The sequence below is a fragment of the Pyrus communis genome, chromosome 3 (assembly GCF_963583255.1).
Source record: "Pyrus communis chromosome 3, drPyrComm1.1, whole genome shotgun sequence".
Taxonomy (NCBI): Eukaryota; Viridiplantae; Streptophyta; class Magnoliopsida; order Rosales; family Rosaceae; genus Pyrus; species Pyrus communis.
The window spans coordinates 7751870-7766281 of NC_084805.1; the positions used below are offsets into that span (position 1 = coordinate 7751870).

Here is a 14412-nt window from a genome sequence, read left to right on the forward strand (position 1 = left end):
ACTCTAGGTTATGCCAGAGAAGAGGATATAACATATATATGTATATGTAGTGGGTCCATCACCTGAGGCTGAAGCTGTATGACTCTGGGTTACGCCAGAGAATAAATGGGGGGTCCATCACCCAAAGGTGAAGCTGTATGACTTCGGGTTACGCCGAAGAAGAAACATATACATATAACATATCACACTGACACTAGCCCCAGGCTAGTGAAGCTGGGCATATGTCATCAATATCATCAATTGTGTCCTATGGCTATAGACATCTGCATACTCGGTTGTGTGTATGTGATGTATGATAACCCATATCTAAAACCTGAAAACATACCTCAAAACTCATATCCAATCACCGGAGCTCAAAAGCTCAAAGCCTCAACACATAAATACATGATAATTCACATTCGTAAATCCACAGAATTGCAAATACGTAAATCCAAAGATTCATAACCTTTAGTAAAATGTCAATTCGATAAATCATTAATATTTCCTTAAAAGCAATTTAATTAATTCATAAATTCTCCTCAAGTCATAATTATAGAAATCCGTAAAAATATAATATAAAACATACTCAAATCATGAAATATGAAATGCATGCAAACCTAATATTTTATAAAAACATGCAATTAAGAAGGGGTCCACTCATAGATGTTTTGTTGCCCGAAAGCCGCGTGAACTTAAGAGAATGATGTCATTTCCCACCGACGCACCTAAACAAATAAAGAGGCCATTTAGTAAAACGCTACTAAAACGGTCGAATCTGGGAAAACAGACAATGGATTCGGATTCAACACGTTGAAAAACCTAAGGAAGGGCCTCGGGTTCCCCCACACGCTGCCACATGCAGAGATGGGTCGTCGAAAAGTTCACTGGAAAAGTTGTTGACGTCACCGTGGATGGCGGTGGAGCACAGTACCTCCAGCGCATGTGTTGGCCCACGCCCGGACCAGAAATCTGGAATTCAGGTTCGGGTCGGATCGGATCATGGGTTTTGGGTTGCTGGGTTGGGTTTGGGCTAGAGTTAATGTGCCTAAGGTTTGGGCCAAGTTAGTTGACGAGGCTTAGTTGGATCCAATTAGGTTGGGTTGGTTACATGGATCAGGTTTTTAGTGTACGCGTTTGGTCTATTCGAATAGGTTCGTGGGTCGCCAAACCCAACAAAGAAAAAGGTCGGATTCTTGGCCGAGAAATTCTCGGTCTCTGATCGAGCTCAAATCTCAACCAAACTTTGCAGCTCAATATATCAAATTAAAGCCCGGGAGACAAGGAATCGAAATGTACCTTTGGTTTCCTCGATCTTGGCCGGAGTTGGCCGAAAAAAAGCTCAAAGTTGTCGGATTAGCTGAAAAACTAGGGAAGTTCCCCCTGAGGTATTTCTGCATCCAAAACTATCCCATGCATGTCAAAACTATCCTAATCATGCCTTAATACAAAATCTAGGAAGTTTGGGAGGGTTTTCAAAGCTCACCATCGTCGGAGACGATGACGGTTCACCGGAGAATCCTTTGAACAGTGGCAGCGCCACTATGCGTGAGAAAGAGAGAGGAGGATAAGCCTCAGCCGTCAAGGGTTGTGATGAGGAAGTCCAGATGGTGGTGGGGGTCACCGGAGTGTGAGCCATGGTGGTAGTGAAGATGGTGTCGCCGTCGTGTTTGTGTGTGTATGTGTCGGAGAGTGGGAGGGAGGGACTGAGAGAGGTGAAAGAAAGATGAGATGGAGTTGAGGGAAGAAGAAAAAGAGAGTGGGAGGGAGTGACAAAGAGAGGTGAGAGAAAGATGAGATGAAGCTGAAGGAATAAGAAAAAGAGAGAGTTTCGGAGAGAAAGACTTCTAGAGAGAGAAAGAATTAGGGAAGGGGAGGACACGTGACAGAAGTAGAAGTGGGGTGTGGTCCCCACATCTCACAAAACAACACACCCAAAATATCTCCCAACGTAAAATTACCAAATTGCCCTTTACATTCGTAGGTCCGTAAAATCTCCATCTTAGCTCCAATTTTGATTCCGCTTGCACCCATGCGTTAGTAGCGATGAGCACTCTAAGGATACGCCAAGAAAATGGATCTTACGTGACACAACAATATGGTCAACAAAAGTCAGTTTTTGCCTTGAAGGGCATTTTTGTAAATTCACACTTTAACTTCTCTGCACATTATGTACTAGTGTTGTGTTCGTTTCAACGAAAATTCGATAACTTATCGTTGCATCATCCATGCAGTAGTAGTGTATTTAGTAGATTTGCATGAGTAAATTTTGATAGTCTCAGTTAACGAAGCCATTCAAACACCTATGGTTCCCATATGTTTTGTAGAAAAACCCTAGATTGGATTACAATTAGGTTGAATTGTGCGATTTGCTTCACATATGTAGTGTGTCTACTGTATAGCACCCTTCCCAAAAAGCGAAAAGAAAGGCAAGAAGCTTTTGGCAGCAACATGCAAATCTTTGACTGGAAAAAATGGTTTTGCACAGTAACAAAAATTCCTCCTGCAAAGGAGCTAGCCGGACAATGGAAAGCCCACGAATGCCAGTCGTTTCATGTCAATCATGCATGGTGTTTTAGCTTTGACCTTCACCTTTCAGCCCTTTTGAGGTTTTATAGCTTTTGGTTTTTTTTCTAAGTGCTTCTCCCTTTTCGCTTATGGACCAACCACTAATTCTCTTCCATCTTGGCCGGACAGCTCACATTTTGTATGCTTCACAGCTTTAGGCTGATAAGAAAATGGTTATTTTGTGCATTGTGGATGTCTGCATGTCAAGGCTTTTTGCACAGCTTTTGAGTTTATCACAAATTTACGTTCATGTTTGCATATACAAATGAATTCATTGGATTTGTATGAAGTGCATACGATACGACACAATGAGAGTCAAACTCTTGTGGCTAAGCAGATATATAAAGGACAATGCTTGGCTATTTAAAAATAAGGGAGAATTTCTCCTCGAAATGCTTTATACATAATATACAAAATTTTATGCTTATATGATTGAATTTGTTAATAGTATTAATCATTCTGTAAAGATCATCTTTACAAAACATAGATAAAAATGAGATTGTTTAGTCATCGAACAATATAAAAAACAAATAGATGAATTTAATAAAAGTATTACGAACTATCTATCTATTTACTATAGTTGATTGACTAAACGACTTTATTAATTTTAATTGATTTTTTGCAGAGCTAATTTTAATAGAGTGATTAATAATATTAACGGTTGGTTTTAATCATAAACACGATGGTCCGTAAGCTGGTCACAAAGTGTTTGGAAGAGAAACTCCTCCTTGTGATTTGAGTAGCCAAGTTAACTCCAGCTACAGATGTCCTATCATCGAAGCTATAATTTCTACGGAGTTATATATATATATTTATATATTAGTACTCTTTGAAAGTGACTATCGAATGATAGACTGAAGTACTAAAACTACTTTTGATTAAGAATTTGGAGAAGAAATTCTCTTAGGTAAGCAACCTAAGAGCATTTCTAATGGTGTAGGCAGACAAAGTAAGCATTTCTAATGGTTTAGGCAAACATTTTGCCTATATGACTCATCAAATATGGTTTGCCTACCTATTTGTTTGTAACTTTGGAGATGACGTAAGATGACAATCAAAAGAGTCTGTAGACCTGGTATGGCTAAGTCAACATTTGGGTTGTAATCTAATTCTTTACAAACCCTAAAGGTCACATGGTTGGAATTTCTGGGAGCCAAGTTCGTCGTGTAAAAGCAAATTGCTTAATCTTTGAGTTAACACGTGAGTGAAGCATCGATCCAACAGACAATACATAGACGTAGCATCCCACCAAATTTTGGTTCCAGTCCTTTTCACATATAGTTTCTTCTTTATAGGATGGTACTATCCATAGACTTTTTTTTTTTACTTTTCACACATTGCTTTTAATTCCGGACATAGGATGAAATGAATTGAAGAAAATTGAAGGACGGAAATTAACAAGAGGTGGGTGAGGGATTAAAAAGAGTGTGTGGAAAACACCACCTTTTTTTTTAATTGTGTTTTGGTGAGACCGTTTCCACCATTTACATATGTAGGAGTAAGTAAATTTTCTTTTGCTACATAGCTATGTTTTGAGGTTTGATCACTTGTGGTACCTTAATCAGGCGAAACTAATAAGCTTCAAAACCATTCAAAGTGACGTTGAGCGCAATGTTGTGTAGTATCAAATGATGAAGATGATGTTGCGATTTTGGAGTTGAGGAACTATATTGGTGAGTTTTGCATAATTTATAAACCATTTGGATAAACAAAGCACTTCTTTCAATGTACAATTTTCATTAACTATATCGACAATATAAATGTTAGTGTTTCTCTTCAATACGCTTGCCAATTAAGTGGTAAACAGTATTTTCATCTACCATTGGAATTCTCCTGTAGTTGATTCCCTAATTCCTCATTACCAAATGTAAATAAATAAATAAAGCCTTAACAAAGGGTAGTTCTTTCTTTATCCCCTTGTTCCTTCTGTAAATGGTGAAGATTTTTCCTTCTCCATAACTTTAGCACGTCATCTTCAATCAAAAGCCATGAGATAAAGATTTACTTCTTTTAATGCAATGCAAAAAGCTCACCATTGCCAAAGCTCTCTAAAACATTGCTTTCCATGACAAGGGCTAGTCAAAAAATCAACCAACCACCCTTTTGTTTTAAGCACTATCTTCTACAATAGAGACACTCTTTTTAGTCTTTTATACATTTTTGTTTAATTTTGATTGTTGTTTAAGTTTGGTTTATTTAGTTTCAGTCAAAACTAAAGAGGAATGTTTAAAAAGCTAAGAGGGGTGTACGAAAATCATCTCCCCAGTAGACACTATATACAAAATTTACTTTTTTACACACATTTTGTAGGATTCATTCCGTAATATTTTTTTCAAGAATCTGAATTATATGTATTTCAATTCATACCATCCTTACAAAAAAATTAGATAACTCTAAAATATAGTTAAGAAAATTGACAAATACAATTTAGAAAAGAAACACTAAAATGACTAATATTGATCCAACGATCATATGGTTTAGATTTGGGTGATTTTTTATAAACATAATCTTTGAACGAAGACTTAAAAATTAAATGATTGAACTGTCAAAATACATTACGAATTGAGCTTTATTTATAGTTAGATCTCCACAGCAAAAAGTCAATAACTAGATTTTTTGGGATATGAAATAATACAGCTAGCTAGAAACATACACACATATTTGGCCTCCTCTCAGCAACTAGTTTATGGTTCAGCTTTCCACAAACCCCATATGTGTTAGTAGTCTCACTCTACCCTCTCACTGTGTTTTTTGTTTCTTCCAATCAGATTTTATACTGTTTCACATTTAATGCGTTTATTGGATGTTTCTATCAGCTGGGTTTTCTTCTGATCAGGCACTTGTCAATTTTTTAAGTGTGGCTTCTTCTGCATTTAATGCTGTTTCAGTGAGTTCCTTGGAAGTGGACAAGCCAAGTTTTGATCTTACTATGCAGGAAGTAAAGTCCAAATTCATGGAGGGAGTTTCAAAACACAAGCGTTCCAACAGGTAGCTTTTTCTTCTGTGTTTTTTTTTTTTTTTTTTTTAACCATTATTTTTAAATTCTACTTTTAGTTTTCCATATCCTTCTTCTGTAATCCATAGTTAATTTTTCCTTAATTTTTTTGGTAATTTTTCCAATTGGACTTGCAATTTGTATCAACAGCTGAACTGGTTTTTCCAGGAGTAAGAATACGGTTATTAAAAACAGAAAATAAAATGGTTATCAAAAGACTGTCGATTTTCTTCGTTGCGTATTTTAACAAGTTCTTTTGTTTACTGACAGTGAACCAGTTAAAAGAAAACTTGAGAAAGATGAAGTGAATAAAGCCCTCCAAGCTCCTTACAGATTGAAAATGGTAAGAGATTTTTTTTTTTTTTTTGAATGTTTTATTTATTTGTTTTTATTTGGAATTCTTACTTTTTTTTTCTTTCAGTAGAGTAGCTCACTGTCAGTAGTACACAATGTCAGACTCTGTGGTAAAAAAAGCTCTCTTATTTCTTGCTGGAATCACATGATTAATTCCTGTTCATTACTCCATTTACCCTTTTCTTTTTACTTATAAGTAATCCTGTTTTGTTCCATACAAGGAAATGGGAAGATACTTTGAAACTATGAAGATGCACCCCACTAGTTCTGATGTTCAAAGTTATTTAAGTCAGGAGGTAAATATTTCAGCTTCTAATACAAGTAAGGTGTTCTTTGATTATATATAGTGTGCATCCAATGATTTACAGTTTCTTTCTTTTGCAGATTTTGGATCTTCGAAAACAATTGCAGAACCAATTTTCGGTACGCCATGCTTTAGAGAACGCGTTGAGTTATCGCCCGTTGTCACCTGACGCTACAACTGAAAACTCGCTCCCTAAGGTAGGCTGTTATGTGCTTTAGATGCACTTTATCAGTTTAGGTGTGTCTCCTCCGTTTCGAGTCTTCGTTTGTATGGAATTCCCATGCCATATTATTTGTATGTTTCCTAAAGAATTTGGAGAAGTGATGTAAAACCTATCAAGATGAAAGAACAAGTTTTAAATTGTTAACTTAGACACTAATATGATAATTACTCTTTGAGAAAAGGAAATAAATGATTTTTTAGTCATGATTCTAGAGAGTTTTGCTATTTTTAAGATAATCAGTTGATTTTCCTTTCCCTCGACTTCAGTCTACCTCGGGCCTCATTAAGGAAATTGCAGTGTTAGAGCAACAAGTTGTGCACTTGGAGCGCCATCTTCTTTCTATGTACCGAAAAACGTTTGATCAACAAATATCATCTGAATCTAATGTGGCTGAACGACTCAATTCGTCTCCATTAATCACACGTAAAGGGGTTTCCGCAGAAGTTCCTGGACAAGATGTTACACCTGAAAATGACAATACAGTCACCAGCTTTAATGATCTTCTGTCTCCTCGGCATTCAACTGGAAATTTATTAAAGGAATGCAACGACATATTGGACCAACAAAAACTGTTGGATTCAAGCATTCATCGTTGCTACTCCTCATTGTCTCAGCATTCAACTTGTTCCATAAGAACTTCTCCTCGAACAAAATCTCGAGCTAAAGCTGTAGACTCATACCACTCTTTACCTTTCTCAATGCTAGAGGTAACGGATATGAGAAAATGTACCAATTGGAGGCTATTTATTTCCCTTTTATTTGTCCTTCGTTGTTCTTTTAATAGTTATTATAGTTGCTTGCTAATTTTATGTCCCTCTAATGTGTGGTTTCAATGTATTTCTCTGCAGCAATCTCAGAGTGCAACTACAAGTGTCTATCCTATGGAACATTATGAAACCTATTTTTCTGATCATGTTCCAGAGACACCAAACAGCATTTCTGAGGAGATGATTAAGTGCATTTCGGCCATATATTGTGAACTTGCAGATCCACCTGTCATCGATCATGATGACTCTTGCTCTCCAATCACATCTTCATCAACATATGACCTTTCTTCACACAGTCAAGGTGAAAAGTGGAGCTCAAAACGCCGAAAAATTCCATTTTTCCATTCACATATAGATAAGCCTTTGCAATCTGAAGGGACAGAGGAAATGAGTGGACCGTATAGCAGAATGCTAAAGGTAGAATGGATCTGTAGGGATACAGATAAGTTAGAAGATGTTGAACTCACACTAAAAAAATTTAGGTACGCCGATTGATGTTGAACCCTCAATTGATTTTCATCATTCTATTTGTCAGTCCAGCTATTATGAATTTCTGGAACATATCGGAACATGGTTATAATTGAATTCCGCAGAAGGGTTTTTGTTAGAACATGTATGAATTTTGATGGTGAAAACTGTGCAAGTGCAGGTCACTTATCCATCGGTTAGAAGGAGTTGATCTCAGAAAGATGAAACATGAGGAGAAGTTGGCCTTTTGGATTAACGTGCACAATGCACTCGTCATGCATGTATGATTCTTCAGCCACGAAAGAGTACATAACCTGATGATTTACTATTTTTATTTTCCTTTTGCTATTTTCCTTGAGTCTTTGCGCATATGCAAATCATGTTATCTGCTATCTTCAGGCATTTTTGATATATGGGATTCCACAGAATAATCTGAAAAGAGTTTCAATGCCACTCAAGGTAAACGAACTTTCTCTCACAAGTTTTGTAATAAGATATGGTGCACCATTCTTCTTACAAGCTTTCACTTTTTTCAGGCGGCTTATAATGTAGGAGGCCACACCATAAGCGTAGACATGATACAAAGATCCATTCTTGGATGCAGATTGCCCCGTCCTGGACAAGTAATCTCTCTTTCCGAAGAAACTAGTTCATATTGTATCCTGTTATTATTTTCCTGGTATACCATATAAACCAATTAACTTGTTAGTTCACGTTCTTCTAGTTTACCATTTATAACCAATTCCTATTGGTTTAGACTTACAGTGTTTATTTCCCTCCAGTGGCTGCGGCTGTTGTTTTCCATGAAAACAAAATTCAAGGTTGGAGATGCCCGAAAAGCATATGCAATTGAGCATCCTGAACCTCTTCTGCATTTTGCACTCTGTTCAGGAAGCCATTCCGATCCTGTGGTACACACCTACGCTGTTACTCCATCTGCATTTTGCACATGATGTTTTTTTTCTTAACCATAAGCTTCTAATACATTATACATCGCATTTGCTGTTGTTATTCAGGTTCGCATGTACACATCCAAGGGAGTGTTTGAGGAGCTAGAAACTGCGAAAGAGGAATACATCCAATCGAACTTCCTCGTGCACAAGGAACAGAAAATCCTTCTTCCAAAAATTGTGGAGTCGTTTGCAAAAGATTCAGGATTGTGCTCCGCTGATTTGGTAGAGATGATCGAGCATTTTATGCCTGATTTTCAAAGAAAAAACAATCAGAAGTTCCAACACAAAAGAATCTGGAAGGGAATTGAATGGATTCCTCACAACTTTACTTTCCGTTATCTACTTTCAAAAGAAGTAGCTTGGTGATCTTTCACAGTGAGTAAGCAAATGAGTTGATTCTACGACTAGTTTATTTGCTTTTGTGTCTTTTTCGCCATGGATAGCATGAAGAGCTCAGAATGATTATGAATATGACGCTACTCTTCCTGAAGCCAATCGCACTTTCTCAGCAGAATGATGATCAAATGCGCTCAAGGTTGTTGAGCTTGAGATGGCCTGACACGAAAGGTCTTAGATTACGAACAACATTAGGCAAACAAGGGGGATGGAAACTATGATGTATTGTGTTCCTGTGAGCTTGAGCTTGTTTGATCAGCGGTCTTGTTTGAGTGTCGTGCTGATGACCCTACGTTCATTAGTCGTCGTCTTTTAAATTTTTTCAGTAGGACTTTTGTCTGTATAAAGAAAGCAAATGAGAAGGTTGCTAACATTATTTTTTTTCTTTTGTTTAAGAAGACATGTTTGCCAAATACTATATTTCCAGTTGTGGGCCGCCTTGGATTAGAACTTAATGTAAAGACCATTTGGGCTAATTTGTTTGGGCTTTTGCTTTGTCGGCATCCTCCCCACAGTCGACACGTGTTTGTTCTTTTCACATTTTATTCGTGCGTCAAAAGAAAGTTATGAATTGCAAACCAAAGTTACTTACATATTGATCAACGTGTTCATTTTCTATTGGTGATATATTATTTGGTTTACAAATTTGGTTTAAAACTTTGATCTCCCTAGCATTACCCATTCGGAAACGTGTCATATGTTCTTTCACTTATATTATAATACGTGCGGAGTAAAAGTCCTGTAGACGGCAAATGAATTTTTTTTTTTTTTTTTTTTGTTTGAAGAAGACAAAATTGCTCTCATTAAATAGTGAGGGACCGCAAATATTCCACTCACAGTTTAACATTCATGGAGGCTTGAGCAACTGACTACGATTATATCAAATCCTATCTTTAATAATTACTAATTGAGAATCACCTTGAACAAGTAAGGAATCTCCATCACAATCAATCAAGGATGCTACCATCATTATGTCAAGATATTATCTTCTAATTAATATCTTGGATAAGTCTTTCTTCATCCATCCTACGAATGACTAATCTTGACTAATGGGAACTCTCTACATGTAGGGAAAAACCTTATACCTAGGCCGACCACCTCTCTAAATATATGTCATCTCCACCAACTTTTGGTAAGCTTTTGCTATGCATACAAGCCTGAACACTCACCCTTTTAAGAGAAATTGATTTAGGTATCGGAGATCCATTGGCCAAACCCCTACCTCGTAGGCGCGTGTGGCTTTGGTCCTTGATCAGAGCTGTTATTTGTTTTGTAGGCATAATTTCATCTCGATTGAAGACGACAAAAAATTGCTACCATAACACGTAAATATATCGGTTTGTGTTTCGAATACATTGAAAAATCGCAACTCACTAGTACAAAACTTCTTGAGTAAAAATCTATACTTTTAAGCAATTCAGAGGCTTTACCATATGCATAGTGCTATACACACACATCTTTTTACCTCCTACACACCTTGTTGATTTTTTGTCCTTGTTGATTTTTTGTCCATTGATCTTCTTTTATTCGATCCAATGATCAAAATCTAAGAAGCTATGTGAGAGGTAAAAATGAGTGTGTAGATGACATCAGCCTTGTCATATTTAAGGCCACAAGTTTTCCTTTCCTTTTTTGTCCTTGAAATTTACTTTACTTTTCAAATTTACCCTCAGTAATGCTTCATTGCTTGTGTATCCGCTATGCAGAAAGATGATTAAAAGCAAGTTGGTAGAGTGTGATGATGGAAGAAGATTAGAAGTGCCCCCTGAAATGGTGACTCCTTGATCCTCATTTCCTCGGAGGCTTTCTTCTGCTTCTCAAAGATTCCATCTTTCTTGTGTTTTTGGTGCTTAATCTTTGCCGATGAGTAGAAAGTAAAAACCACTCCGTTTTCAGGGGTCAAAAGTTTACTGTTTACGGTTTCAAGTTTTGGTTAATAATTGAAAACTACCAAATTTATCACATTAGTGGGTTTGGTGACTTTTGTCTGTGTTTGGGGGTCATGAAATGTGGTAGTATTTTTGTTGAATTTGATGATCTTTTAGTACTTGTATGTTTTTTTAAGGATTCTAGTTCTATGTTTATGCTCAGCGTAAATCTTGGATCATATTTGGTCCATTAGTATCATAATGTTGAGCTGGGGTAGTTTAGAATAGGATGACAAGCCGAATTAATCCCTTGAACGCTAGATTTTGTATGCTTAAAGATCATAACTTTAATTGCATGAGATAGTATCTCTAGATCTTTATGTGTTATATGCTTTAGGGACTCTGGAAATGAGGTTATGCTTGCGGTGATTCCTTTCTGTTTGTCGTTTTACATTTTCATGAACTTCTTCGGTTTCCAGTAATTGAACGCGTAATATCTGATTCTTGAAGTTACCACATTGGTTTATTTAAGTATGTTTTGCGATCTCTGAACTGAAATATTTGTTCTTTTCGTTAAGTCATAAAAACCACATATCCTCCTGAACAAGGTCAAGGTTGAAGAGCAACAACTGGAGAAAGAGAACTCTAGGAGTCCCTAGTACAATCAAGAGAAGGAAAATAAAGGTCGGTAGGATCAAGGAGAAGGAGGCCATGGCTCGTTCTCCTCAAGCTTAATTTTCCATTCCATTCGATGCAATGTCTTTCTTTTCTTGCCTTAGCTCTTGTTGTCAAACTCCAAAATTTGATATTCTTTTATATGTAGCATTCATAAAAATAAAACTAATGAAAATGACTTGAAAAATTTTAGTTTTAGTAAAAAACCATGTTATAAGTTTTGCTTAATGTTTAGTACAAGGCCCATATTAAAGTACTCAAACTAAAAATGGTCTAACTATAATAAATTATGATTTGTCGATTTTACCCCTAACATTTTTAGGTTGAGTTCCAGATTTTTGTCGTTAATGGAGTTCATTGTTGTTTTGCAGACCTTCTTCTTTTTCTTTGAAACAAAAATATAGATCCTCATGCTATTTAATTTATATTTTGTATTATTTCGTTGAAACGTGATCATCGTTATTATTCATAAAGTATTCGAGGTACTGTTTCTCAATTTTTCTTCGTTAGTGGAGTTCATCGTTTCTCTAGAAAATAAATTTGAGATTTGCATGTTATTCAATAATAACGACGGGTCATTGTTTATGGATTGTAAAAATAAACTGTTTCTGGATTTTAAGTAAAACTGTTTATGGAATCTAAGTTATTGTTTCTAGAATATAAGTCACTGTTTTTGGATCCAAATGAAATAGACACACTGTTTCTTAAATGTAAGCTAGAAAAGAAATAGTGAAATTCATTGTATTTGGATTCAAAGAAAAATAAGCATCATGTTTATTAAATATAATCAATTGATGCATGAAAGAAAAGAAACAATCAAAGGTTAAAATATACACTGTTTCTGGAATTTAAGTCACTGTTTTTGGAATTTAAGTCATTGTTTCAAGATTTTGGTTATTTTCTTTCCAGATACAGTGTTTGTTTGTGCATAGAAAAAACAAACACTGTATTTGATTTTTTTTTTCCCCAGAAACAGTATTATGTTTTGGGTTCTCAGTTTTATGTTTTGGTTTTTTTTTTATTTTTTGTTTTTTTTTTCTATTTACAAACGCCTGATCTATATGTACATCAACAGGACCGTAGGTCTTTATTGGATCTGATTCAAATAAAATACTAACACTATAAATTGTTCGTGGTGCAGATAAGAGGATGAGGATGAGGACAATGACGAGGAAGATGAGGATAAGGGCACGAAAAAAAGGTAGACAATAGTATTGGATGATTTTTTATTAAACTTTGAGCCCTTTTGGTTAAATAACATTTTAGGATGGTTTTTGGTTAAATATTTGTTGATCCAACCCTTTTCATTAAAGCTCCCTTCATAAAAAGGGTGCGGGTGACATTTTTTGGGACTGGAAAATTGGAAATGGGATTTACCCTGCATAAGTTCTTTTGTACAGAAGATTAAACCAACTGAAAGCCTTCTGCACGAGACAAAGCAAAGGGTGGAGGCTACCACAAGAACTCTGGTTCTTCCCTCAGCTTAACAGTCTAACCATGTAGTCCACGTCAAACCTGAACCATTTGACGATTATGAATTAGTTGACTTTCGAGGCTTGGCAATGGTTCTGAGGTGTCATGCTTCATTGCTCGAGAGGGCCTGTTTGCCTCATCCAGATTTAGCCGCATGCCCAGATAAGTCCGCTTAGTAGCGTGAGTTTGCTTATAGAACATTGGGAGATATGCTGTTTTTCTTCACTTCAATGAGGCGGAAAGAAATGACACACAAGGGAATAGAGAATCTCCAAATACTCTAGGAGGAGGCCCAAGGCTTGGGATTTGACTTGTCATAGTTAGCTCCTGTTATGAAGTCCGTCCAAGGCACAAGTTCTTTGGAGAGGATTTCGTAGTTGCAAACACGCAAGGAGAGTTTGAAGGACCTCAAGAACATGTTGCATTGCCAATTAACAACACTTACAATGAAATTGTTTGAAGTTAACAAGGAGCTTGCTCCTGTGGATAAAATAATTTAGCATGGTAACCAAGGGCTGGATCGGTTTCTATATACCTGCTTGTGAATGCTACTTAGCTGATTTAGACAAAGGTAATCAGTGTAGTTTTGCGTTCTAAAACTTCATTGTTGAGATGATTTAGTGCAAGAGTACTAAAATAGGGTAAACCGTAGATAGAGCGGCTTCTTGAACATTAATGTTTATTTTTGAGCAGTTTGAAGTTGAACTAATTTGAAGTGGGCGTATTCAGTCACCATTTTATATAATTTAAAGAAGTTTAGATGTATTCAATCCCATCATTTTATGCAATCCATTGAAGAACAAGACAATCTATATCTTCACTCACTTATCCATTTATTCAAATAATTAGCAGTAACACCAAAAAAAAAAAAAAAAATGCAATTTTTGCCATTAATTTGCATACATAGAAGTGTCTTGTTGATTTTTTCGTTTCTGTTCCTAGACATTTGCCATTAATTTGCATGCATAGAAGTGGACCTTCATCACTCCCAATAGACTTATAAGTGCAATTGTTGTGATATTTTGAATGTAGGGCTAGGTGGTTCATACTTCCTCATTTTTATTTAGAGCAAGTGGAGATCTAGAGCGCATTTAGACGTACTTTTAAAATGATTGAAAGCGCTTTTGGTGAAAGTACTTTTGGAAACAATTCTTAGTAAAAATGATAGTAAATTCTAGAAAAGTACTTAAAGTACTTACATGAAACAAGCACATACCTGGTGTTTCTTATAGAAAACACTTAAAGTGTTTTTGGAACACAAAAACATTTTCGCTAAAAGTACTTTCAGTTATTTTAAAAGCACATCTAAACTAGCCCATAGCCAAGAAGAATTTAGCACTTTTTTCCTTCTTTTTTTTTTCCCCTATTGTTTATAGATATGTATGTCATTTT

At 36.1% G+C, this 14412-nt stretch overlaps 2 protein-coding genes across 3 annotated transcripts; both read left to right on the plus strand.

Annotated features, from left to right (window-relative positions):
* The first annotated feature begins 835 nt into the window (after positions 1–835).
* On the plus strand, positions 836–6415 carry LOC137728142 (uncharacterized). The gene is made up of 6 exons (XM_068467018.1): positions 836–959; positions 1435–1524; positions 5361–5532; positions 5810–5882; positions 6115–6189; positions 6278–6415. The coding sequence occupies exons 1-6, from the start codon at positions 836–838 to the stop codon at positions 6413–6415; spliced, it is 672 nt and encodes a 223-aa protein (XP_068323119.1).
* A 225-nt stretch (positions 6416–6640) lies between these two features.
* Positions 6641–9533, plus strand: LOC137730239 (uncharacterized). 2 transcript variants are annotated; one of them, XM_068469304.1, is made up of 8 exons: positions 6641–7127; positions 7269–7488; positions 7564–7669; positions 7837–7936; positions 8055–8114; positions 8192–8278; positions 8438–8566; positions 8672–9533. In XM_068469304.1, exons 1-8 carry the CDS (start codon positions 6762–6764, stop codon positions 8972–8974), a joined length of 1371 nt encoding a protein of 456 aa, XP_068325405.1. In that variant the 5' UTR covers positions 6641–6761; the 3' UTR covers positions 8975–9533. The 2 variants fall into 2 exon arrangements, with proteins under 2 accessions (XP_068325405.1, XP_068325404.1); XM_068469303.1 differs by having other exon boundaries at positions 7269–7669.
* Positions 9534–14412: the final 4879 nt, after the last annotated feature.

Excerpts from the sequence above, each read along its gene's own strand:
- LOC137728142 (XM_068467018.1), top strand. The coding sequence starts at position 836 with ATGCAGAGATGGGTCGTCGAAAAGTTCACTGGAAAAGTTGTTGACGTC. Across the intron at positions 5,883-6,114 it reads CTCCTTACAGATTGAAAATG|GAAATGGGAAGATACTTTGA; the intron begins GTAAGAGATTTT and ends GTTCCATACAAG. Across the intron at positions 6,190-6,277 it reads AAAGTTATTTAAGTCAGGAG|ATTTTGGATCTTCGAAAACA; the intron begins GTAAATATTTCA and ends TTTCTTTTGCAG.
- LOC137730239 (XM_068469303.1), top strand. The coding sequence starts at position 6,762 with ATGTACCGAAAAACGTTTGATCAACAAATATCATCTGAATCTAATGTG. Across the intron at positions 7,128-7,268 it reads TACCTTTCTCAATGCTAGAG|CAATCTCAGAGTGCAACTAC; the intron begins GTAACGGATATG and ends ATTTCTCTGCAG. Across the intron at positions 7,937-8,054 it reads ACAATGCACTCGTCATGCAT|GCATTTTTGATATATGGGAT; the intron begins GTATGATTCTTC and ends TGCTATCTTCAG.